General features: G+C 36.9%; 1 protein-coding gene across 1 annotated transcript in view; it reads right to left on the bottom strand.

Annotated features, from left to right (window-relative positions):
- The window catches only part of LOC122803568 (WD repeat-containing protein 49-like), a 1,120,011-nt gene that overhangs the window by 877,286 nt on the left and 215,214 nt on the right, over positions 1–27,511 (bottom strand). Inside the window, exons 7-8 of the mRNA XM_044073240.1 lie at positions 27,390–27,472; positions 27,181–27,273 (exon numbers count right to left, since the gene is read on the bottom strand). Coding sequence (XP_043929175.1) covers positions 27,181–27,273; positions 27,390–27,472 — 176 coding nt within the window. The remainder of the gene's footprint in view (positions 1–27,180; positions 27,274–27,389; positions 27,473–27,511) is intronic.

Below are 27,511 nucleotides of genomic sequence, written 5' to 3' on the forward strand. Positions count from 1 at the left end.
ATACCTTCTGTTTCCTGCCAAGCTTAAAATCTTCCTTCCTGATGGTCCTAAGGTCTTCGATGATTTAGACTCTGCTTTACTGTTTGTCAAAGAAAAAAGGATTTTGGATAAAATAGAAGAAATGGAATGGGCTAGTTCTTCATTAAAGAGATTGGCAACTGAAGCTTCCTGGAAGACTTCAGAGAAGAAGAAGAGACTAAAAAACAAATGATTTGTTATATGTTTTTTTCTCTCTCATCATTTTAGTTCATTATTAATCTTTTTGAATATAGTTCCTGCATTTCCAGAAAGCCACAAATATTTTGGAAAAGATTTAATCAAAGTTATTCTCTATGTGCAAAGAAATGTTTTGTTTCATAACCAGTCAAAATGCCTGAGGATTTAATGGCAGGCTGTGACTCGATTTGTTTTTCTTTCTGAAAAAAGTAAGGTTAGTAATTTGATACATTTTTTTATCTTTACCTTTTTTTCCTTCTTCTTTTATTATTTTCTTTGTTTAAACAATGACATTCTATTTAGATTATGTAGTGGGTAAAGGGTGGGGGAGGGCAGGGAGAGAACAGTAATGAAAATATCATTAATAGAATAATAACATTTATTTCTTGTAAAAGTTTATAAGTTCTTCAAATGCTATTTCTAATTATACTTTCTTGATTATACTGCTTACGCTTGTTTGTAAATAATCTGTCATGCTTTAACTAATAATAATCAGAACTAAATAAGAGTAAATAATATGTTTTATTTTTAACTCTATTAATATAAACAGTAAGTAACATTCCATTGTATATACTTCTTACAGCTTTCTCTTACATTTTTATTTCTGCCTCACTCCCTTTTATTTTCTACTCTCTTTTCTTTTCTTTATTAATATATAGAAATGCTTTTGACTGTGTGGGCACAGTGAATAATAGGATTTGTATGAAAATTGAGTTGGGAGAAGAATGCTGAGTTTTATTACTTGTTGGTAATTTTGAGTTTAATTTCACTTGCATAGAGGCTGTGGTGATCTGTGGAATACATTGTGGAGGTTCTGTCATGTTTAGATGCATTTACACTGCTAAATGAATGTTTGTCACTAGTTTTAATAAGTTTCCCGCCAAAATGTTAAGAGAGACAATCTGGGATGTGGGCTGTCTTATGCACAATGTCCTTGAGTTACCTCAGAATCTTCAAATCACAGAATTCTCACAGAGAAACTGAAAGCAGTTAGTATAAACATTGACAAGGTTATCACACTGACACACCACAGATTCAGGAAAAATACTCTGTTCATAAAATATGTCAGTTATAATGAGTTTAAATGATGTAGTTTCTTGTAGTAAGTAAATGTCTTATTTTAGAAGGCATAAAAATGAAACATTTATTTAAATGTTTTTGAAAATCTACTTAACAGCAGCATAATAATCTGTGTTAAAAATTTGTGTTCCAAACATATACTTTACTATAACTCATTTAATTCATCTGATTGACAAACATAAATAATCTTATAACTCTATTCTGGAAGAAATGTCATGTGATATATTTTAAAGCAGTAGGTTAGCATGATTGTAAAATCTGGTTACCAATATGTGTTTGCTGTGCATTATTTTGTATAAAGCAGACAGATTTATTCTAGGGACAGCAAGTAGGACAGTGCTCTACAAAGGCACAACTCAGTGAGATCAGATATATATATATATATGTGTGTGTGTGTGTGTGTGAGTGTGATGGCTTTTTTTTCTGAGAATCTGCATAACTATCTAATATGATTTATAATAATTTCTATGAATACAATATTTTACTCTATTGACAAAATGAATGTTTGCCACAAGTTTTAATAAGTTTCCCGCCAAAATGTTAAGGGAGACAATCTGGGATGTGGGCTGTCTCATGCATAGTGTCCATGAGTTTCCTCAGAAGCTTCACTCACAGAATTTTCACAGAGAAACTGAAAGCAGTTAGTATAAACATTGACAAGGTTATCACACTGACACACCACAGATTCAGGAAAAATACTCTATTCATAAAATATGTCAGTTATGATGAGTTTAGATGATGTAGTTTCTTGTAGCAAGTAAATATCTTATTTTAGAAGGCATAAAAAATGAAACATTCATTTAAATGTTTTTGAAAATCTACTTAACAGTAGCATAATAATCTGTGTTAAAAACTTGTGTCCCAAACATATACTTTACTATAACTCATTTAATTCATCTGATTGACAAGCATAAATAATCTTATAACTCTATTCTGGAAGAAATGTCATGTGATATATTTTAAAGCAGTAGGTTAGCATGATTGTAAAATCTGGTTACTAATATGTGTTTTCTGTGCATTATTTTGTATAAAGCAGACAGATTTATTCTAGGGACAGCAAGTAGGATTGTGCTCTACAAAGACACAACTCAGTGAGATCAGATATATATATATATATATATATATATATATATATATATATATATATGTGTATGTGTGTGTGTGTGTGTATGTATGTATATATGTGTATGTGTATATGTGTGTGTGTGTGTGTGTGTGTGTGTGTGTGTGTGTGTGTGTGTGTTGGTGTGTGTGTGTGTATATGTATGTGTGTGTGTCTGTTTATGTGTGTGATGGCTTTTTTTTTTTTTTTTTAGGTAATAACGCAGGTGTTTCTGAGAATCTGCATAACTATGCAATATGATTTATAATAATTTTTATGAATACAATATTTTACTCTATGGACAATAATGAGTTTAAGTAAATGCTCATATACAAACAATTCAAGATTTTTTGGAAGCTGTTGATAGAATTCACATGACAGAAAATAGATGCATCTTAATGCATGTAATGTCTGAATCATATTAGCCAAAGTTTTTGATTTAAATGAATGTTAGAACATAATTTTCTCTCCTCTTGATTTCTAACATTAAGATTATTTGAATGCTATTAGAATACAAGTGTTATATATTACATAGATCTATATAATAGTATGAACAGTTTTAAAAAAAAAAAAAAAAAGTTTATTTTAGTTTATATGATGCTGTTTTACCAAATGTGTAGTTTTGTCTTGATAGATAATTGAATTGAAAACTGTTAACCTCAGTTAAATATAACTAGTATTAAATTGATAAGGTGGTAGCTGAGGTACTGCTGCTTAGGGTAGGGGTTAACTTGAGTAGTAAATACTGCTCTAAGCTGGAGTTTTCAACTCAGGCGGGATGCAAGGTTTAATCCTTACATTATTTTCACTTGTTCATTGTTATATGTATATAGTTTTGACATCCACAATATATTTTGTACACTCATTGTCACTACAAACAAAATTGAATCCTATACAAAATCCCATAAGACATTTAATAAATACAGCTATATTTAAAGGTACACCTAAAAGAGGAGATGTAACATTATTTATCTGGTTATTTGTTATTTCGATCATAAGATTCTTGAGTTTTAAAAATGCCAAATGACATCTTTAAAAGGAATTTCTTTAAACATTAATGGATTGAATAATCCGTGTAAAAGGGCAAGCCTAATAAGATACATTAATCTACACAAGGCCAATCTAGTCTTCCTGCAAGAAACCCATCTCTTGAAAAAGATATTGATAAACTAGCCACTAATAAGTATACAGTATTGGTTAGTTCAGAGCACACTCAGTAAAAAAGAGGAGTGGCTATTTTATGGAATAAAAGTATGCCCATTCCTAAAACTATTAAGTCTTATCAGGATGACAAAGGAATGTTTTGTATGGTTACAATACAAATTAATGGGAAGACTTACACTTTAATTAATGTATATTGGATACCTGGAATTGGTATTAATACAGTGAAACATCATATTGATAAGATCATATCATTCTCTATAGGGATATTATTTTAGCTGGTGATTTTAATTGTATACTACATGAAAGTGATACTACCACTATAAAGAAAAGAAGAATTACATCTAATGCAAAACATTTAAATGATTTTGCTAATTCTTATCATTTGAATGATATTAATAATCAGATAGAGTCAAAATCATTACCATACACCTTTTTTCTAACAGATACAAAACTTATTCAAAAATAGATAGGGTCTTTATTTCTAACCAGATGGTAACAGATTTAATTAATTCCAAAATCATTTCATGTCCTATATCTGATCATAACTCAATTGTTTTTGAATTCATGATAAAAATACTCATAATGTTCAGATCAAAAGGATACCAGCATACTTAACTCAGCTAAAAGACTATAAAGAATATATACTTTCAGAAGTACAACATTTTCTAGACATAAATAATACTCCTGAAGTCTCCATTGTCTATGTTTGGGATGCCTTAAAATCATATCTATATGGACAAAGTATCAGATGGTATAATAACAAAAGGAAATCTTGGGATAAGGAATTGTTAGATATTCAAAGTAAACTGGACTCTTATAAGCATAATAATAAAGAAAATATTATGGACAAGAAAGTTATTGAAGAAATAAACAAACTAAATGAGAAATACAAAGAAATTTTAACTCATAAAGTTAAAATAACTTTAGAGAAATACAAGTTTTGTCTTATTCAATAAGCCCCAAATACTTACATAGACTTCAAAATAAAACAAAAGATTGAATAAACAAAACCATATCAAAGAAATCTTTTCTCTAAGGAAAAGAAGAATGTTTCTAGTATACCAGAAATACTGGACGAATTTAGAAATCACTTTCACAAGATTAACCATAACAACATTAACATGGAACCTAAAGATAAAATAAAGGAGTTTATAACCACAAACATGAATAAAAAGCTTAATAAACAACAGATTAAACTATTGGACAAGAGTATTTCATATACAGAAGTTATTACACAAATAAATAAGCTTAAATCAAACAAAGCACCGGGTAATGATGGTATTATACCAGAGATATATAAAATCCTTTCTAAAACTACATATTCATTAATACATAAGGTTTTATTCTGGCCCAAACTGAGTTAATAACCCCCATCTTGGCAATATACATTTATTTCACCAATTTTAAAACCTAATAAAGATCCAACTAGATGTTCTTCATATCGACCCATCTCATTACTTAATGTTGATTATAAAATGTTTATGAGTATTTTTGCTGATAGATTGAAGACAATTATCCCGGCATTATAGACATAGATCAGACGGGCTTCATTGTAAATAGAAATACTTTTGATAATATAAGAAGAACTTTAACATTAATTGATTTTGCAAATAGGAAAAAGAAAGATTTAACACTTATTAGTCTTGATATAGGTTCAGCATTTGATTCAGTAAGTTGGGACTATCTGTTTACCTTACTGAAATGCACAAATTTCTCTGATGCATTTGTAAATTTAATTGAGCATTTATACAAAGGAACGCTGGCTTATATTAAGGTAGGAACATATGTTTCACAAAAAATACCCATTCTTAAAGGTACAAAGCAAGGATGTCCACTTTCTCCACTATTATTCACTTTAGTAATGGAGCCTTGGGCTAATTTGATTAGAAACAGTACTGACATAGAGGGTTTTGAAATAGAAAAAAATACAACATCAAAAATTCAACTTTTTGCAGATGATGTTCTAATTACATCAGCAGGATCTAATTCTTCTATGCAGTCTTTATTTGATAAAATGATGAATTTTAAAATTATTTCTGGTTTAATATTCAATGAAGAAAAAACTAAAATACTACCTATATATACACGAAAAAATACTCTCATTAGTGATTTTACTAAATATGTACCCAACTCAGGTCAGATAACTTATTTAGGTATAATACTATCTAAAGATATTAAATCTATTATATATAATAACTATAATACCTGTTTTCTTAATATACAAAATCTTTTAATACCTGGAATAATATGTTTTTACTATGGAGGAGAGACTTACAATTATTAAAATGATAATATTCCCCAAGATTTTATACTTAATACAATCAATAATACTTTCACCTACAAAAATAACTATCAAGAAACTGAATACACTAATGTTAAATTTCTTATGGGCACCTAATAGACCTAGGATTGCATTAAAGAAACATACTAATAGCTGGTCTCAAGGGGTATTTCTTTTCCAGACTTTAATTTATATATTATCTCTTCTATTATAAAAGTTATTACTTTATTAATAGATCGGTCATATGTCATAAAATGGAAAGATTATTGGGAGCTAATTAGTATGCACTTCATGAAAATCTCCTTAACACATAAAAATATGATTATAAATAACTCCATGTTGTGGTTGCTAAAGGAATTTTGTACTTCACCTATTACACCTAAACATATGGTCTGTTACCCATTAAATATTATTATTAGTTATCGTAACTTTATATTCATGCACCCTAAGTATAGGGAATGGAATTTTATTGTATTCCTATAATTTATACTCAGGGTATGCTTATGTCATCTACTTCTGAAGGAGCTCATTTAGCTATAGATAATAATCTAAAGTACTGGTATCAGCTGATATCTGATAATAAAGTTAAAATCTAGATTTCTTAAAACAAGAATTTGATCTAAGAGAAACTTGCTGGTTAGAGGTTCAGATCTTTAGACAACATCTCATTGATAGAATAGATCTAATGTCTATAACAGTTAAAGAATCTATTCCAAAACTGATTGATTACTTGATAATAAATTTACAGCATAAAGTTTCTGATAAAGGTAAACTTTCATATATACATAAAATTATCAGACAAGAAACTTTTTACAATGTAGATTCATACTGGAATTATTTCACCTCTATTAATGGGGACCCACCAACTCAACAAGATAAACAATATATATTGGAATCTGCTTATAGAACTACATCTTCCATTGTCTGGAGACTTTATACATGGAAATTTTTACATAGATCTTTTATACACCTTTGATGATGAATAAAATTAATAATAAAGATAATCTATGTAAGAGATGTAATGTAGAAATTAATGCTGACTGGGCTCATATGTTTTATGACTGTATGAAGTTGAAAGAATACTGGAAGTCAATTAATGAATTTTTGCAGGCTCTTTTACAGATAATTTCATTATTTCTAAGTCTCTTATATTATTCAACACACCTGTACCTCAATGTGTTAAAAAGATTAAGCTTCCCTTGTTATGGTCTATCCTAGCAGTGGCTAGGAAAATAATAACTAGAAATTGGATTTCAGATACACCTCCTTCGTTCAATGAATTTAAAAATGTTATGAATATAATGTGTCATATGGAAATAAGCACAATTAGAATGAGAACAACTAGAAAAACATCACATTTTATTGTATGGGATAATTTACAAAATTTGTTAAAAAAATTCTAATTTCAATAGCACAGTATTTTAGTTTAATTAATTGATCTGATTGTAGTGGATGTCTTTGTAAATACTTTAGTTGTTTTGTTGAATATTATAATAATACCTATTTTTAATTATTTGTATAAAATTGTTATGATATTTCTCTTATATGTTAAAACAATAAACTTGTTTTGAAAAAAAAACTTTAATATCGTGCTGCATAATTTACTAGTCTAGAGTTAAATATGTATGCATTTTTGTATGGCTTTTGTATAATGAGAGTGCCAATATTCTTTAGGTGGTATATTACTTATTGATTTTAGAAACACATGGTCACTATTGATTTTAAATAATGTTTGTAAAAGTTTTTTCTTTCCTTCCCATAATGGGAATGTTTTTTATAGCAGATAGCACTTTAAATGTTAAGAATAGGCAACGTTGCTTTAATTTAGAATGTATATGATGACATAATTTTTGTGGCTATCAGTTCATTGGCTTTGAACTTTTTGAGAAGTTTTAAATTGGGAGACTGGGAGCAAGGGGTTTGTTTAGTCTGAAGAAGCTGATACACAGGTGTCAGTGTAAGCGCTTAAAAGAATGAAGTGCTAAAGAATCCGTTGCTTGCTCGTTTTTTCATTTACTTTGTTTGGCATTTTAAGTTTGTTCTAGTTGTTGTCTTTATGGCGAGCGGCTCGGTTCCATCATCACAACCTTTGTTTTCCCAGGATACGTTAAATAATTCAACAACTATCAGTCAGGAAGCGAATGCTGTGGGTGATTTAACCCTGCTTGTACAAGAATTAAAGAAAAAAGTTGACAGTCTATCACAGCGCATGGATTTAAAGACTGTGCAAGTCACTTCAAGAATGGTTGTGGTACCTATACCTCAAAGTAACACACAACAGGGCGAGCTGTTGATACATCCTCTTCTGCCAGTGGACACCTCTGCTAATCCTGAACGAGCTATACCGAACCAAAGGAATGTAAATAGCAGTTTGGGAGCCTTTGAGAATGCAGGTCAAGGCTTACGGAGATTGGGCGATATTGCTCGGGTGAGTGATATTCCAACTATGGATTCCTTTTTAAGACATGTTTCTTTTTTTACTAACACCAATGCACCAGCAGAAACTTTTAATGGAAATAATGGTGCAAACAATGAAAACGCTATTGTGAACCACATTAATGCATTCGACAAAAAGCTATTTAAATGCAGGAAACTTCAGCTTGAAGTTTCCTACTTAGAATAATGCATTAGCAAAAAAATCATACCAAAAGGTCTGCGTCAGTGGAGATACCCTATAGGGCTTGTTAATAAATCTCCCTTTCATTTGGAATTGATGGCCCTTTTTGATAAGCAAGGGCTTGAATTTTTGACTTTATTAATTAACAATTAAAAGACTCAAATTATGTCTTACAGAAATGAGCTGGGGGCCCTAGAACAAATTATTACGGACGACAATGACTATGACAGATATAGGTTTGAATATGCAAGAATGTTTAACAGCATTGAAGCTAGTTTGGGGAAATACATTGAAGTTAAAAAGAAAAAGCTACTGAGAGACCTTAAAGACCATTCCCAAGGGACTGCATATCCAGCCCCTCCCCCAGTTGTGGCATCCCCTTTTGGTTCTAATACTGCTGTTCAAGCAGTTAATATAAACCAGCCTGATAACACCAATGATTTGATAAATGAAGGGCTTATGGATTCAGTACAACCTATTTGGCGTAGTGAGCGTATAAGGAATAATCTACAACACCACGGCCCCCAACATCCAACACAAGATATGGACATTCACAGGAATACTAATGAACAGCAGGTTTTTCGAGAGCCCAATGCTTCCCAACAACTCTATTCGAATGGACAGGGGAACAACAAAATGCAATTGCAGAACAGGAAACACCACAACCGGACAAGGAGATAACACCAGAGCTGGAAGGCAGCAAACAAGATCTGAGAGTTTGAAGAGGATTAAGGCATCATGGGAGAGGGAGGAGTTTGAGGCTCAGATTGTATGTCTGGAAGAAATGGCTGAGCTGGATCCGAGGACAGATCCAAAGACCACTTCGTAAAGCATGATGAAACGGACATCAGATCCACAGATTTCAGGATATCAGACAATCATTGCTGCATATTAGCAAACAATGGACAAGAAATACTTACTCGTGAGTTTGGTAATTTACGATTCTGAAAGCTAAAACAGAGGAAGTATAAACTTTTTTACCAAATATACCAAAAACTCTGCTATCCCTGACATTAGTGACAGTGTTAGCAGAAGAAAATGTCCACTCTGTACCTCTCTGTCCACATGAAAGGAAACAATGGCAGTGTAAATCGAATGCGTATCTAAGACCCTCTAGAAACTATCAGGCTTCTTGGGAGCAAGCAGGGTTATGAGAATCTGGTGATGTGAATGCAGCAGAGAAAACATCCTCCAAAACTCCCGAAGACTGGAATAATAGCCATAGAATTAAGACAGTCCATTCCAATGAGTTTGTAATATTTCTTTTGGGAACGAGACACCTCATTGCCTTCTCATTTGAAAATGCCTTTCATTTCTTAATTTGTATCACTGATGGGAATTTATTAATTTGGGGAATATGAAAAAAGGGTATCCACAGATTCCATTTCACAAGTTGTGGAGGAAGAAATCTGTTAAGCATAGGCTAATCCTTTATAATTAGATTCTGACAAAATTTCTTCTTCAAACAAATTTAAATAAATAAATACAAAAGAAAGGACTTCCTTGAATTAACACTTAAGATATAGACACACATACATTTATATAAAAGAAAAACTATGTTAACATGTTCACATTTATAAAATTATCAGCAAACGGATCAATTCCTACCTTCCCTTAAACCTCAATTGTCCTCCAAAACATTATTCTGCAGGCATTGTTTCCACAGTTTCCATTTTTTTTTCTATGTAATCTGCTCCTACCTTTTTCTAAAGATCCCTCTTCTGGTTCTTTTATCTCTGTTACAATATTCACTACCTCAAATACACTTCATTTAGACTTTGATTTCCATTTTCTAGTAATTGCTTTTTGGCAGCCATGAGAATTAAAGTTAACTTAGTCAGGCACACCGACATCCCACTCGCCAGGCTAGACAAAGAGAAGGTTACTGTCACCTGCTTGTCGGGTGCTAGAATCCACCACATAATGCACGCACGCAGGTCACTACAAGGCAAGTACAAATATGACTCTGTCATAGTCCATGTCAGTGTAAATGACCTGAGACATACCTCCCTGGACTACATGAAAAGAGACATTGAAGAGCTCTCCGATCTTGTAGCCCAGGCAGGTATGACCCTAGCCCTGAGTAGCAACCTGCCTTCACCAAAAATTATACCACAGTACAAGGATAAGATGATCAACAATTGGCAAAGCTTCTGGTGTCATTCAAATGGGATCCAGTATCTGTCTGCCTGGAATGACATGCTTGACAGCCACAATGCTTCAGCAGAGATGGCCTGCACCTGTCACCCCTGGGATTCAGAATATTGGCCAAGGCTCTTGCCGCCCCTATAGTGCCTTTTTTTAGGCAAGGCTCAAGAAACCCACCAGCCATAAAAACTACAGGAAATAAAAAACTGAGGGCAATGTTACTCAACGCTAGGAGTCTAAACCTCAAAATGCACCCACCCCAGGCACTTCTCAAAATGGAGAACATCGATATTTGTGTAGTGACTGAGACCTGGTTCAAGGCTCCCAAGAGCACCCCAGCACTACCAAGCTATAATACATGCCACACGTTTCGGCCACAAAACCCAGACCGAAACACAAAGGGCGGAGGTGTGTCCATATTCATCAAGGACATCTGCACCTCCAGGCTAGTTGCAAAATATGATGCCTCTGAAATCATCCAAGTGCAACTAACCCAGGCAAAAATGCATTCCAAATTTTAGCTTGTTATAGATCCCCCACCATGACCTAAGACGTCCACTCTTCGTTCCAGGGGACACTGGAAAAAATGAGGGTCCAACAAAATACCATAATAATGGGCGATTTCAACTAACCCAACATAAACTGGGAAAACTACTCTTGTACTAACCCCCTTGCTCAGCGATTCCTGGAGTTCATAAACTCTAACACAGTGGATCAACTTGTCAACACCCCCACCAGAGGCAACAATATTCTGGACCTGGTCAACACTAGCATGGGTGACCGATGCTCAACACCCGAGATCAACTCCTCACTTGTCAGATCAAACCATAAACTAATCACGCTAGATATCCAAATCCCGACCCCACCCCCACACAAGGAAACCATCATAAAAAACGTTTTCAAAGCAAACTTCACGCTTCTCAAAACTGAGGTGACTAACTTTGTGATGACCCTGCAGATGGATAATGCAGTCAATACAGTCACGACTGCTGAATCCTACAAAAATGCACTCTACAAGCACTTGCATGACTGCATGGATTGTGCTAGCCCCAATAAAACCAAGACACTATCCTCCAAAAAAAGGAAGCTGATCTGGTGGTCCCATGCCATTAACAAACTTTACAACAGAAGGAAGAATCTGTTGCAAAAGAGTGAAAAAACCCAGATATGAAGGAACTCACTGACGAGCCTCAGTAAGAAACTAAGATCACTCATAAAACCCTCCAAAACTAATTTTGAAAGAAAAATTGCAACGGATTCCAAAGACAACCAAAAGGCATTCTTTAGCTATGTCAAGAATCTCCATGGCAACACCCAGATCTGCACCGAGCTACAACAGAACTGCACAAAATATGCAGAGCCTAGTGATATTGTCAACATATTGGCAGATAGGTTCAGTGCAAACTTTTCTCCCCCAACCCACCAAAGGGCCTATAACTATACCAGATGGTTGTAGAGCACTGGCAATCACAAACACACAGGTATAAATGGCACTGTCTAAAGCCAAAAACACAGCATCCATGGAACCAGACAACATCCCAGGCTGTGTCTTACACGAACTCCAAAATGAAATAGCCCCCCCACCTTAAATCCATGTTCAACCACAGCCTCACCACAGGCTATGACCCCACAGAATGGCAAACAGCAACGGTTATCCCACTCCATAAAGGAAGAACCACCGCAGACCACGGGAACTATAGACATATTAGCCTGACAAGCCTGGTCTGCAAGGCCATGGAACGTATCATCACAGAACTCATAAACAAAGATATAGGTAACCTCCAACCTCTGGATGCTACCCAGTTTGGATTTGTAAAAGGTAGGTCATGTCTCCTATACCTGGTAGACTTCTTTGAAACAGTTACTAAGGCCATAGATGAAGGCAAGGTGGTCCACACAGCCTACCTAGAACTAGCTAAAGCCTTTGAAACTATCCCTTATTCAGGAATCATTGATAAACTCACCAGCTTTAACATAAACCCTTACGTCACAAGATGGGTGGCCAACTAGCTCACGGACAGAACCCACACAGTAAGAGTTGCTGACTCCAGATCTGACTCCAAACCAGTGACAAGTGGAGTATCCCAGGGTTCAGTCTTGGGACCCCTCCTGTTCGGTATATACTTCTCTAAAGTGCAAGCGAACACCAAGGGTCTATGGCTAAGCAAGTTTGCAGATGACTGCAAACTGGGTGCCATTATCGATTCCCCTGCTGATGTAGACATCCTGCAAAAGGGCCTCACCGAAACTGACACCTGGTGTCAAAACCATGGCCTTAAACTAAATGCCAAAAAGTGTATTGTTATCCCCTTTGGCAAAAACACAGTACCCATGAATTACCACATAGGGGGAAGTTCACTTAACACAGAAAGTGTGATAAGAGACCTTGGGACCCAAGTGGACAGTAACCTCTCCTTTGATAACCACATTGCCACAGTGGTCAGAAAATCTTTCTACATGGCCCACTTAATCACAAAAGGGTTCACAGCTAGAAATAAAGAACGCATCATTCCCCTCTACTCATCACTTATCAGACCCCGAACTGAATACAATGCTCCATTTGAGATGCACCTCACAAGACACCTACAACAACTTGAGAGGCCCCAAAAGTACCCCACCAAGAAGATCACTGGCCTAAAACAATTGCCCTATGCCGACCGGCTCAAGAAACTCAAACTCTACTAGGTCACATACCGCTTACTCCAAGGAGACCTCTGTCAGACATACAAAGCTATGTCAAACCCTTAATTGTTGGACATGCTCCAATTGAAGAAATCACAATCTCCCCGAGCTACACGCTCTAGGGACCTAACCCTCACCACAACAATAAATAGGACATGCTGGAGGGATAGATTCATGTCTCAGAGACTTCTCATGCTCTGGAACAAAATTCCCATCCATGTCAAGCAGAGCTCGTCATTAGCACTATTCAAGAAAAACCTTGATAAGTGGATGGGAGATAGGAAGTTCACCCCTGGGATTATGTCTGGGGCACTGCTCGATAGAGGGGCAGGAATTTAACAATACATGGGTGGCGAAAGGCAATACTCTGTTGGCTAGGCTTGCTTTGGCCCTTGGGTCGATAGCCTAGTACCTACCTATGAACAAGGCCTTACTTCATCCAGACAATTTAGATTCTGTATCCCAATTCATAAAATAATTTCCTTAATTACATTCATTTGCTCACCCATCATTTCTGACAGAGTAGTCTGTAGGTAATTTTTAGTTTGCTAACTTATTACACTCCCAAAACATATGTTCCCAGCTACCTTTTTGTTCTCATCACACCTAAAATATTTGCCATCTACTGAGAAGAATTTCCTTGGAGTCTACTTGGGATATAAAAATACCAATGCAAATACTTCCACACAAAAATCACAAAGTTTCTAGACTTTGTTGAATATTTGGGAGCTGTATATATGTCCTCCTATTGTTTCCATGTGAATTGCTTTTTTAATATCTATTTCCAAACTTTTCTAATCTCCTCTAATTGATTCCTACAGTTACTGTGCAATATTTTATACGCCCAACTAACTATGCCTTTTTTAACAGCAGCTTCAGTTCTAGACTCATCTAAAAATGATATCATTTATCATTATATCTATTCTCTGTACCCCTAAAAGTAGTCTTCCCTATCAGCAGAATCTCATTTCCGTTCTTGTATTGGCTTAGTTCTTAAAATACTTTCTGCTACTTTATAAATATAATATTCTGTATGGCAGTTATTATTCTCCATAAGGATCAGCATCAAAAGTCCCACTCTTTCCTTATTTCCCAAGCTCCCTTTGCTTCATCATCATCTCTTTCCACTTTGAATTATAGCTTTCTACTTGCGTTATGTATATGAACCTTAACTGTGTACCTCTAGAATATCCCTTCAAACCACCTTGTTCTACTGGAAGGATCAACTTTTCCCACTTGACTCTTGCCCTCTCTCCTTCCCAGATGAGATCCTTCAACTCTTTATAAATTACTGTCCAAAACTTCTCCTCTGGTTGATAAAAATATGCCTGACTTGTGTATAAAACTAAAGGGTCTAAAACATTTTAACTGCTTGTATCTTGCTATCCATATCCATAAAACAGAGCTTCCAGTTTCTCAATGTTTGCATTATCTTTTGTTTAGTCTCTTCCCACATATCCTGAGCTGCCATAACAGAAAAAGAAGTTATGTACTCACAATAATGTTCGATCTGTGTTGTCCATTTTCATTCTTCCTGAACTGTTGGGTTCGGATCCGATCCTTGTATCTGACTCGACCATTACTTTAGCTCATGGTCACCAAAAAGCTCTTAAGCTCCTCCCTTACCTATAGTGCACCAGGACCTAACATGCCTCAGATCTTGCTTGCTGTTTGACATAAAGTAGGAAGTACCTCTATGGAATTCTTAACAGTAGAAACTATATCTGGAGCTCAATATAAAGAACAGTGGTGTTCTTATAAATTTTTGTTCATCCAGAAATCGATTGTGAAAAAGGCTGGAGGTTGGTGGGTGGGGAGTTGAGGAAGAATGAAAATGGACAAAACAGATGGAACATTATGGTGAGTACATAACTTCTTTATCTGATGTTGTCAATTTTCATTCTATCCCCAACTGTTGGGACAGAGTCCCCAGCTACCTAAATTCCCAGGTGGACTCTAAGGAAGGATATTCTTGAGCACAGTTGAGCCAAAGGCTGATCTTTCCCTCGAGACCAGATCCAGTTTGCAATGAGTAATACAGGTATGAGAACTGACCCAAGTTGCATCTGCACATATGTCATCCATGGAAGCCTTAGAGAAGACCACTGAGGAAGTTGCTGTAGGCCTAGTTGAATCGGCTCTTAAAGGTCTTGATAAAGATAGTCCCAATTTGTTGTAGATAAATGATATGCAGTCCTTCAGCCATCTGACTATGCTTACCTTTGCAAATGGTTTTCCCAATTTAGCCTCCGCAAAGTCCACATATACTTGATCTGACTTTCTTTCTTTTGTTCTATGTGAGTAAAAATTTAATTGTCTGTGAGCATCCAACAAATGTAACATATATTCACCTTTGTATATTTAGGAAAGAAAGCTGGCAAATTAATGAATTGATTGATACTGGATTCTGACACCACCTTAGGAAGGAAAGAGGTGATGGTACACATTGTGACTCTATCCTTATCAAAGACCAAGTAGGGAGGTTTACAGGAAAATGCTTTAAAGTTCTGAAAATTTTCTAGCATAGGTAATGATCACTAGAAAGACAGTTTTCAAGTAAGGAACTTAAGATCACATTTAGCTGCTGGTTCAAAGGGAGAATTAATTAAGGCATGCAGTACCAAGTTCAAATCCCATGGAGGAGTAGGATCTTTATAAAGGGGTCTTAGTAGAATTATGCCTCTCAAAAATGTTTTACAAAGCTTAGAAGAGACCACAGAAGAATGATCAAATCCAATATGAAAATTAGAGATTGCAGCTAACTGAACTTTAATTGTCAAGGAGCTAGCTCTCTCATTAAAAATTGTTGCCAAAAATTTAAGTATATTATGTGCAGGAGCTGAGAAAGATTCTATGTGTTTTTGTTTTGCCCAGCAAATGAACCTATTCCATTTACTTGTGTAAAGTTTTTTGTAGAAGGCTTATTGAAGATAAAAGAATATGACAAATAGGTGAAGAGAGCACTGGTTTTCTGGCTATTAATGGAACTGGAGAAACCACAATGGCATCTTGAGGTTTGAGATATCCAGATGAATCATACCTGTTGGCCTGTTGGGTGAGACAGGACGTCTGAAATCGGGTCCAGAATCCAAAGCTGGTAAAGCAGATGAGGCCATAGGAAGGGGAACCAAATCTGTTGAAGCCAGTAAGGTGCAATGAGGATGACTTTGCTCTTCAACCTGGCAGCTTTCTGCAGGAATTTTGGAATTAGGGGAATTGTGGGTAAGCATAAATTAGACTGGTGGGCCAGTTATGGAATACAGCATGCCTCAGTGATTCCCCAGCAGGTGGGATTAGGGCAAAGTAGCTGCTGCATTTGTTGTTTAGGGGAGAAGCAAAAAGATCCCAGTGAGGCTGACCTCTTTGACAGAAAATCATTTTTGTCACCTTCATGTTGACAGACCACTCTTGAAGTAGAAGACTGGACCTGCTTAATTCATCTGCTATCACACTGGACTTCTCTGGAATGTGCATTGCTATGAGAAAGCAGTTGGATGAGATCATCTATTGCCACACTCTCATTGTTTCTGATTCTTCCTTGTTTGTTGATGTACCAAACTACTGACATATTGTCTGTTTGAATTGCAATTGTCCCTAAAGGGAGAGCATCCTGGAAGGTCTGCAATGCTAAAAGCACTGCTCTCATCTCTAGGACATTGATATGCAAATTGGCTTCATAGGAGGACCAAGTGCCTTGGACTATTTTCCCCAGGAAGTGTCCCCCTACCCAATTTGGGAAGCACCCATGGTCACTATGGCCTTGGGTTGAGGGAGAATGAAAGGACAGCCTTGTAGAACGTGATCTGACTGAGTCCACCACCAGAGGTATTTCTTGCATGCCTGAGTGATTCTTATTTGTGCTGACATGTGCTGATAAAGAATCAACCACTGTGTTCCTAGCATCCATTGTAGAATTCTTGTATGAAATCTTGCTAGAGGAACTAAGATTATGGCAGCTGACATTGACCCCAAGAGCTGATGGATCAATTGGGCTAAAATGTTGGTACTGTGAATTATTTTCCTGATTTGGAATCTGATATTCTGTACTCTTGAGAGAAGAAGAGAAGCTGTCACTAATATCGTGTTGAAGACTGCCTATATGAGTTCTAAACATGTGGTTTTAACAAAAGATTTTTCAACATTAATGTAGCTTTACTAAAAGAATCTTCAACATCATATTGGACTGTGTTGGATTTTCACCTGCATTTCGTTTCCTTTGGGCTGGTTTGTCGTTTTTATCAGCCTCAGACTCGATAAGGCAGCTTTGGCTCTGAGAATCATCTGGATCCAAAGAAGTCGGAGCCGGTGCACTCACAGAAATCTTTAGATCTGACCAGATGGACCAAGAAGGTTCTGAAACAGGGACTCTGAAACAACCAGTGGGATCAAAGAAGGAGCAGCAGTGGTGGTGTAACAGATGGATGGGCTCCCTGATCCAAAGGGATAGCAGCCAGAACACCCATCTGTATCTGCACCAAGAGGAATCTCCTCATCATTCTGTCCACATCTTCCTCAGTTAGACTTCTGGATGAATGAGATGAAAGAAGGGATGGTGACCTAGAATGACAGCTCTCCAGAAAGGGAGAGGGAGCCCTAGAAGGCACTGGATTCCAAGGATGGAGAATATTTTGTTTTTGGTAGTGTCTACAGATGTGAAGAGCTTGGATACGAAGATTTTTCCATTGGATCTCAAAGGGAGTGGACTGAAGCAGATTTTGGATCTTGTCTCATTTTTTTCTTCGGCGGCTCCGAGGAAGAAGTCAAAGAAGTGGACAGTCTTGGAGACTTAGTCAAGGTCTCTTTAGTTTTTGTCTTTGGGAATTGAGCCCAGCAACAGCCTCTCCAAAAGAAGATGGAAGTAATCCCTTTAAAATGAGTGCATTTTTCCTATCCACTATGGTCTTATGATTGAAATTGTTCTTGACAGAACAATCTTCTTGCAGATGATGAGGGCCTAAACAATAGACACATAATGTGCTGGCATCTGAAAGTGTTAATTTATGCCCACACTTCTGACATTTTTTTTAAGCCAGCAGGTCCTTTAAACAGAAAAAGAAATACCAGCAATGGTACGAACAACTACACTAATGTGCACTATAGAAAGAGAAACTTACAGATTATAAGAAAAAAATACCAACTCTGGTAAAAGAGAATGACACTGTGTGTAAAGGGTAAGGGAAAATATATGTTAAATAAGAGAACTATCAAGAAAAAACACATCTCAATACAAGCTCGAGAACTCAGGCTGACCACATCTTTCATGAAAAGTGGCAAATGAGATCTGAGGTATGTTGGAGTAGGTGCATTATGGGTAAGGGAGGAGCTCAAGATCTTTTTTGGTGGCCAAGAGCTAAAGTAAAGGTCAAGTCAGATCCAAGGATCGGACCTGAACCCAACAGTTGAGGAAGAATGAAAATTGACAACATCAGATTCCTTTTTAACCCACACTCCTAAATGCTTCATTTTATCATGCCCCCATAAATATGGGTATTGCTGAGCCAATTAGTGTGTGAGCACATAGTATGCAGCTATAGCCTTTGTTTTGTTTTCATTAATTTTACATCCTGAAAAGACATGAAACCCTCTTACAGGGTTCCATAACACTGATATGTCCTTTTCTGGTTTTATCAGTTACAAAAATAATACTGTCTGCAAATAAAGCCAACTTTTCTCAATTACCACACCAACTATAGCCTTAAATTTTTGAGTCCCATATTTTCTTTCCAATGGCTCTAAATATAATGCTAATAACAAAGGGGAAAGAGGACACCCATGCCTAGTGCTGTTGGTTTTCCTTACTCTGCCATTCCCTCAATAGCTATAGTGTCTGTCCTCAGCCAGTAGCATCTCCCAGATTGGTGAAGCGGATAGCCTAGTCAATAAGGCTGGGAGACAGAAAGTAAAGGAGACTACAGCCTCATCCTTGTGGCCTGCAGGGATGTTTGCTTCATGGGTTACAGCTGCACTTCCCACAACATGTCGGTTATGTAATTAGGTAGGGGCATGTAGTACATAAGCATGTTACTAGGGGGTGTTTCATACCTCCACAGAGACACATCCTCTAAACTGCCTGCCCCATCACTCTGCTAGCTGCTGCCTCTGTCAGTGATCACTAATCTACACTGAGAATTGTGACATTGGGAGACTCCCCAAATGCTCCCATACCCCCCCCCCCCAAGAGAGACAAGCAGGCTTATGCCTCATCATTCCTTCTCCCTCTCCACTGTTGGCCTCTGCAATGCTCAGGAAGCTAATCAAACCAGGGATATGTGAATCATAGCCTGCTTCATCCCTCTGCACAATGGAGTGGATTAGATAAGAGAATTTTAGTAGAGAAGATAAATGTATCTTTATTATTGGTATAAGCGGATTCTTAGTGCTAAAGATTTCAGTTGCTTACTTAATCAATTTCATTACAGCAGAAGAAAAATAATTCTTTGCTCAGATTTGGTATATCCTGCCAATGAAAGGAAGCATAGATGAAGGGTTTCAGGAGAATAAATATTGCTATGCCAGTTGCGGTCAGCACTAGTTACATTGCAGGTCCCAGTGTCACGTTTCACAATATTGCAACTAAGGATGATGACAGTGTTCCCGTTAATATTCTTTGTAACATAAAATTACCATCTGCTGCTATATGGTAGTAGTAATGTTCCACATTTGGAATTTCTGTAAAGAATTTGGCTAAGAGAGCTTACTTCCATGAACAAGTTTCTAGTAATAGTGCCACAATCCATCATGTATCAAGACATATTAGAGTGTAAAGTAATCACACTAGGCTAGTAGCCTCTTTCCAGGGGAATCCCAAGGTGGTTGGGAGATTGAGATGGACAGAAAGAAGACCACAGTGAATAAAACTATAAAGCATGAGTCGCATTTGTAAAATATGGCTGTACAAGAGAATGTGGCTGAGAAAGACTGGAGTTTTGCTGACTTTGCTAGAGTTGCTATGGGACTGAGAGGCATATGCCCCATGTCATTGTCATTAATGTTTGGAAGGACACTAACGAAGAACGAAAAGAGGGAGAAATAGGGAAAAGTAACTGTAAGTAAAACAATTCTTGTTCTTTAAAAGTAATTGTATAAAACATTTTATGATAAAAACTGCATGTCGTAAAGTATTTTCTAAATGAAAGAACTTCCCATTTATTCAGAGTTAATGCTTTCATTTTTACAGTCGTCTGACACTTCAATAGAGTTTTGATAAAATCTCAAGTCACTGCTACTGTGAATAAATGGGAAGTTCTTTAATCTAGAACTTGTGCTTTTTATCTTTTCCCCTCCTTTACTGTCATTCTGACAGCTGTCCCAGTGGCCCAAGTCCTTGTCTGACCTTTTTATTTATTGGCAATTTGTTCATTATTAGTCCATTACTACATTCTTCATAGTTCTACCCGCCAACAAAGCTTGCATCTTCCCCAGTGTGAGCACATATGTTAGAACTGCTGAGTTTATAATAAACAGGCACTAAATGCTAACATTCTACTTACAGTGTATTTGAATAAACAGCCATTCTCATTTAGGCCACATAAGCAGCAGTCTTGCAGAAAAATCTGTATTAATGAAGAAATATTAACGCCAACTACATATAACCAGATTCTTAGTGTTACGTATTATAAATGATAAATTCAATTTCAGTCACTTAGCTACTCTGCTTGTACACAGAACTAGCAACAAGGTAACCTTCCTACCCTAAGCCAGTTACCCTGGAAAAAAATTAATTCAAAAATAAATAAATACTAAAGTTCAAAATCTAAAAGCAAGACATTAATTACTTGTTCATACATAAAATCATATAGGACCTATTTGGAAATGTCTAAGGCATAAAGGCTATCCACAGATGAAGCTGTGCACAGCTAAGAGATGAACGAAATGCCTTATTCCACACAATGTGTGCAGTGGTATTCTGAACCCTGGTATATAGGCAGAATACAGCACTACCTACAGTAATGTACAACACAGAAAAGGAGATGGATAGCCAAGACAGATGCACACACCGGAAGAACACTATTAGTGGAAACAGCAGACAGACATGCATTACCATGATGGTCGGCACATATGATAGGCAGAGTAATATACCTACAGGCAAGTTGGACTGTGTCAAGAAAATTCATGGACACCAGCCATGCAAAGCACTGCAAAAAACAAACAAAAAAAAACAGGTTTTTGTGCAAGCAGTGCCGTTGAAAAGACAATAAAGACAGAGTTGGAAAGTTATTTAAAGTATACATGAGGATTCAGAAACAGCCGCATCACTTGCACTAAGAGCTACAGTAAAAGACTTTTCACATGATGAGATATTTTAAGATTCAGAAACACATTAGCCTCAGTGAGGAAAGACCATATTATTGGCTAATTTGCATGACTCTGAACTGGCATTTACTACTAATGCAAATCAGCACTTTCCACTGGCAACACGTGCATTATGTTGGCACAGGTACCACCTTCTCATTCACTTTCACAGACACTCACACACACACACACACACACACACACACACACACACACACACACACACACACACACATGCTTGCACGCACAATGCATACCTCTTACCTGCCCCTTATTTAACAGAATGTCCCTAATGTCTCTTCCCTCATAGACCAAGTATCCTTACAGTCAGACAGTAATGGCAGACATTAGATGTGCAGTTTCGTTAATGTTCATATACTGCATATTGATGTTACAGCTGCTGTTCTAATACCTTTTTAAGTGAATCCTGATAATAATTGAAATAAAGTCCCTGGTGTCATCTGGTGTTTCTCCTGGCTTTATACTAAAGCCTCTCCACTGTCCCTTATGATTTGCATACTGGTACAAGCACTGAATCATGCCAGACATTAGGGCTTTATTCTTATTATTATATAAAAAATGCACTAACAGATTATTTAGCATAATGGTTTAATGCTCCTCATTTCTGTGTCAAGGGTGTAAAGTTCAAAACCTCCCCCTTTCACTTTACATATTTTTAAACACACAAGTATTATTTTCATATATCCCTGGTATCTCTTGGTTGGGCAGAGCACTGATGTCCTCTTTCTGAGGTGGGAAGGTGTAGGGTTTGAATCTTTTTAGTGTCTTTGCCTTTACAGCATGCTGTAAAGAGGATCCCAGGTGTCTTGGTGTCCAGTGTGTCCTTGTACCCACCAAACACTTCTTTTTTTGCTGCAATACTTGACTTTTTTCCCTTAAGTGCCTTTAAGTCATATTACATAGCGTATCCCAGGTGTCTACCACATCTTAAGTGCTGTTAAGACAATGACATATACAGAATTCTCCCTGATGGCTAGTATTCCCTCCCCAACCTTATACTGCAGGATTTGCTCATTTAGGAGAATGTGCAGGTATGACAGCCTCCCCTCCTTCCACACACATATACAGCTACCTAACATCTCTACACTAACCACTCTGTTGTGACTTCCCAGGCTGACACAGACACACACACACACATACACACACACACACACAAACACATATACACACACACACACACACACACACACACACACACACACACACACACGCACATGCAGCTCATGCATATGCACAAACACACATCTCACAGCACTACCTGACCACTAATCTCTCCAGCACTTACTTCTACCACAGTAGATGAATATACGGTTTTCACTGTGTTCATTAATACATGTGGCCAAGAGAGGCCATTTTACTTTATGCAGCTGAGCTGTTGCTGAATATTACAAGGTTTCTGGAGCATGTACATCTCTTGAATGCCTTGCCATAATCTTTCTGAAACTCCTATACTGTTCCAGAAACTTGTCAACAAAGAATACAGGTGAGAGGGAGAGCTGGTTTAATGTTATTTCGTTACACAGAATGCCAGAGCATGATAATAAACGTAGAAGTCTGGGTGTGTGTGTTGGGGGGGGGGGGGGGGTAAGGAAAAAAGTATATGTAATACTGGTGCAGCAAGTCCTACAGGGAAAGAGTCTAAGGGCTATGTTTGCCCCACCTAATACTGATTGACTGCTTGTAGAGCCACTCTTTCAAGATTAATTCCACAGGCTTTATTTGTATTACAGTAAAATCTGTAAGCATAGGTCTACCTGTGACATCATATTAAGTCAGTCTCCCAGCCACACAGATTGCAAGTAATACATACACTTGAGCATAACAATACAACCCCACGTGTTCTACCTTTTTAATTTCTCCAAATCATTTGGGTTTATAATACCATGACGGGAATGGACCCCATTCCTAAGTCAAAGTATGATTAAAGTTCATGAAATTAGTATTGCTGCAATCTTTGATGTCAAACAGAAGTGCTCTTTGCAGCACCCACAATGTCCCCAGTAAAGACTCCTTCTGGAATTCGTATAGAGTTACATGTATTGGCAACATATCTAAATACGATTGTAGATTCTAAAAAGACCGGTTGCTCCTACTACTGTTGGAACTGTCTGGGTATCTTTCTTCCACATTGCTCTCAAATCCTGGTATTTTATGAATTTGTATCTCTCTGTATGCAATACACTGTAGTCACTGGGTGTAGCATTTTCAATGATCAATGCTATTTTTGTCTTTTTTTCATGGACCACTATTATCTGGTTTTCTTGCATCTGCCTTTTGAACTGTTGGTAATGGGTGATCCCATGTGATGTAGAATGTTTGCACAATCCCCAGTGCAACAGTCTTGCCACAATATTATGCATTTCAGTACACAGTCCTTCTGCCGTTAGTATATCAAAACCAGCAACAAGACATGTGACTGTTTCCAATTCTGTTTTACAAAACCTACATTTGTCTGTTTCTCCCACATGTTCAATGAACTTTGTAAACCAATGTTTATGTAGCCCACTTTCTTGGGTGGAGAAGAGTGTCAGGAGTGATTTGTGACAGACGAGTACCAGTAAGAGTAAAAGGGAAGGTCTACAAGAGGGTAGTGAGACCAGCTATGTTATATGGGTTGGAGACAGTGGCATTGACAAAAAGGCAGGAGTCAGAGCTTGACATGGCAGAGTTAAAGATGTTAAGATTTGCGCTGGGTGTGATGAAGGTGGACAGGATTACGAATAAGTACATTAGAGGGTCAGCCCAGGTTGGAAGGTTTGGAGACAAAGCCAGAGAGGCAAGATTACGTTGGTTTGGACATGTGCTGAGGAGGAATGCTAAGTATATTGGGAAAAAGATGCTAAGGATGAAGCTACCAGGTAACAGGAAAAGAGGAAGGCCTAAGATAAGATTTATGGATATGGTGAGAGAGGACATGCAGGTGGTTGGTGTGACAGAGCAAGATGCAGAGGACAGGAAGAAATGGAAACAGATGATCTGCTGTGGTGACCCCTAACGGGAACAGCCAAAAGATGAAGAAGAAGAAGATTTGATGAGCATGAAGCATCCTTCTTGTTTTCCTGTCTAATCTATCCAACACCTTTTGGAGCCAATCAATCACTCCAAAACTGAAGTTAGGATAAGAAGAGCAAATTGGTTTATAGCTTGGATTTTGTTACTAGATGTCAATGCTGTTTTCAGGATTAATTTAAGTCTTCTAAAATATTCCTTACTAAGTTTTATTCACATTTGTTCATGTTTTATTGTTGAGCCTTCTTCAATTTCCAGATATTTATACATTCCCTCTTGCGCAAGTTCTTTTATATCACATTCTTGTCCCAAATTGATGTTTTCTTGGCACTGCAGCTTTCCTGCTTTAAAGGTTCCTTTTGCACATCTATCAAGACCAAATGATATTCTTATACCATCTGAAAAAGTTTTGACTACTTGTAGTCGTGCTTTCAGTTCCTCATCTGATAAGCTATACAGTTTTAAATTATCGACAAAGAGAAGATGAGAAGTCTTTACACTTTGCTGCTTTCTGGAAGCTAAATTATAGCCATGACCTAATCTGTTAAGCAGACAGCTTAATGGGGTTAAGGGCAAGACAAAAGAGCAACGGTGACAGAGAGTCACCCTGGAATATCCCCCTTTGGATTTTTATCCTTGGAATAATAATTTGCCCTTTATCATGGCTTAACTGCAAAGTGGTTTGCCACTGTTTCATGGTCACTGTGATGTAGTTTATCAGTGTAGGGTGTATCTTATACATTTTTAAGCACTCTTACCCATTAATGTGGGATACTGTCAATTTTTTTATAGTTAATCTATGCCATACTTAGATTCTTCCCCTTTTTACAGTTCTCCGCTATGACTTTATTTAACAACAAATGATCCTTTGTTCCATATGACTTTCTTTTATTGCCCTTTTGTTCTATTGCCTCAATTGAGTTTTCTTCTAAATGACTATAAACTCTGCCTGTTCCTCCGGTATGGATGCATACATGTCTGTAAAGAATAGGATGGTTATATTTAGCACGCCATACATTCAAATGGTCATATCTTACAATGGAGTGTATGCAGAGCAGTAAGCACTACCCCATTGTTTGATATTCAGCTCAGTATCGCAGGTTTATTTCAATGCCTCCTTCAGTTGTACGTATATCATCTATAGTTCCATCATCTTGCATGGTGGAACTTCATTGTCTGGCTAAATACTGCTTACTGACTGTCCATTTAATTCTCCAGACTCTACTCCGACTGACAGTTGTGTAACAGGGAGGCACAAAGAAATCACAACTGTATAGATCAAGTCACCATACCGTAGAGGCAGTAACCTCGGTGGAGGGCCTTACTACACATGTAGGCACATGAGAAGATTGGGGGATGGACTGTCAAGTTGGATTAATGTATCCTGTTGTGTGTACTGGGCATGCTGGGTATGGATGGCAGGTGTTATGAGGTATAACCATTTGGTGTGCTCTATGGTTCCTCTAAAGAGACATGCCATGCAGGACACACCATCCATTCTAGGTCAGCTATACTCATTTCCCCTGTTGTCTGTGCCAGAACTACTGTATATGTACAGTTCCAATCTTGTTGGTAATTCCCTTTTCAGTATTTGCTTCATCATTTTCAGGGGCAAGAGGAAGAGACAGCTTACTCTAGTTCTCAACTGATGTTATGTAGATGTATGTTGATGCGTTTACATGTGTATGCGTGCACAGGTACTGTTATGTCCAGACAACTGCACTTAGCATGTGAGACTTCAGGTGCTTTTGGCTGGGAAAATACTCCATGTGGCCCAGTGTAGGTATGTGGATCAGCCATGCACAGCACTGGACCAAAAGTTAGGATTCATGCAAATACAGGAGGGGAGCATTTTTGAAAAGTACTCTTTTTAAACACATTTATTAAATTCTAATATTGCAGACAGTGATGTAGGTACACCCACAATAACAGAAAAGAAAACAAACCACAGCAAACATTTTTCATTTTCATGTATTTTACATACATATCTAATATTCATAAACTGGGTAATATCCACAAGGCACACCATAAAAGAATGCAAACCATTTAAATTACCTTAACATAGTATTGCAAGCAATAGCATTTAAGAACATACCCTGCAGAGATAAACTCTTCCCACAGGACAACTGAGGCATGCAAGGACCCTGAGTTCCAGTAACAAAGCCTTATTAAACATTACTAAAGGCAGAAATACCACTGGTGATTCCCTGTACTTCAATAGCATAGCCAAAATCTGGATCTCCTTACCTCTGAACATTAGATCCACCTCCAACACAAACTACACAGATTTGCTCATGTTTTCTTTCTGATTTAGTCAAAAGCTGTGTTGAATATTTTGCTTTGTTTGGCACAAGTATTGATTAAATGATACAATAAAAGAATTTGACAGCCCATTTATAACTATAGACAGTTATATTTTACATTCTTCTTCTCAATGACTTGCACATTTAGAACACAAAATGAACTTTCACTCTCACTTTAATTATGCCTTCCCAAGTATAAAACTAAGTAAATCAATAAACACAAGCAAAAATAAATACATATATAGATAATAGTGGTAACCCTTACCAGTAATCCAATCGGAGAGGTACTGTTTCAAGGCCACTGATCTGACAGTATGGTTCAAAAGTAGAGAGCTCATAAAGCTGTATTTCACGATCGCTTATATGGGAAGACATAAGGAAAATAAACTGGTTACCTCTCAAAAGACAAACATGTGCCAAGGAAAGATGGTAAAAGTATCACAAATTAGGCATCGTTCAAAAACTGAAACCTACCCAGTACCCAGGATGAACTTGTTGTAGTGTGTCATGATGGTGTAATCTGTAATCCATTTTGGCTTCCTGTTAACTGTTTTTTCCTAAGACAAAAAAGATTATTAATTACACAACACTATCAA

Source organism: Protopterus annectens, chromosome 5.part1 (assembly GCF_019279795.1).
Source record: "Protopterus annectens isolate FY-2018-M chromosome 5.part1, PAN1.0, whole genome shotgun sequence".
Taxonomy (NCBI): domain Eukaryota; kingdom Metazoa; phylum Chordata; order Ceratodontiformes; family Protopteridae; genus Protopterus; species Protopterus annectens.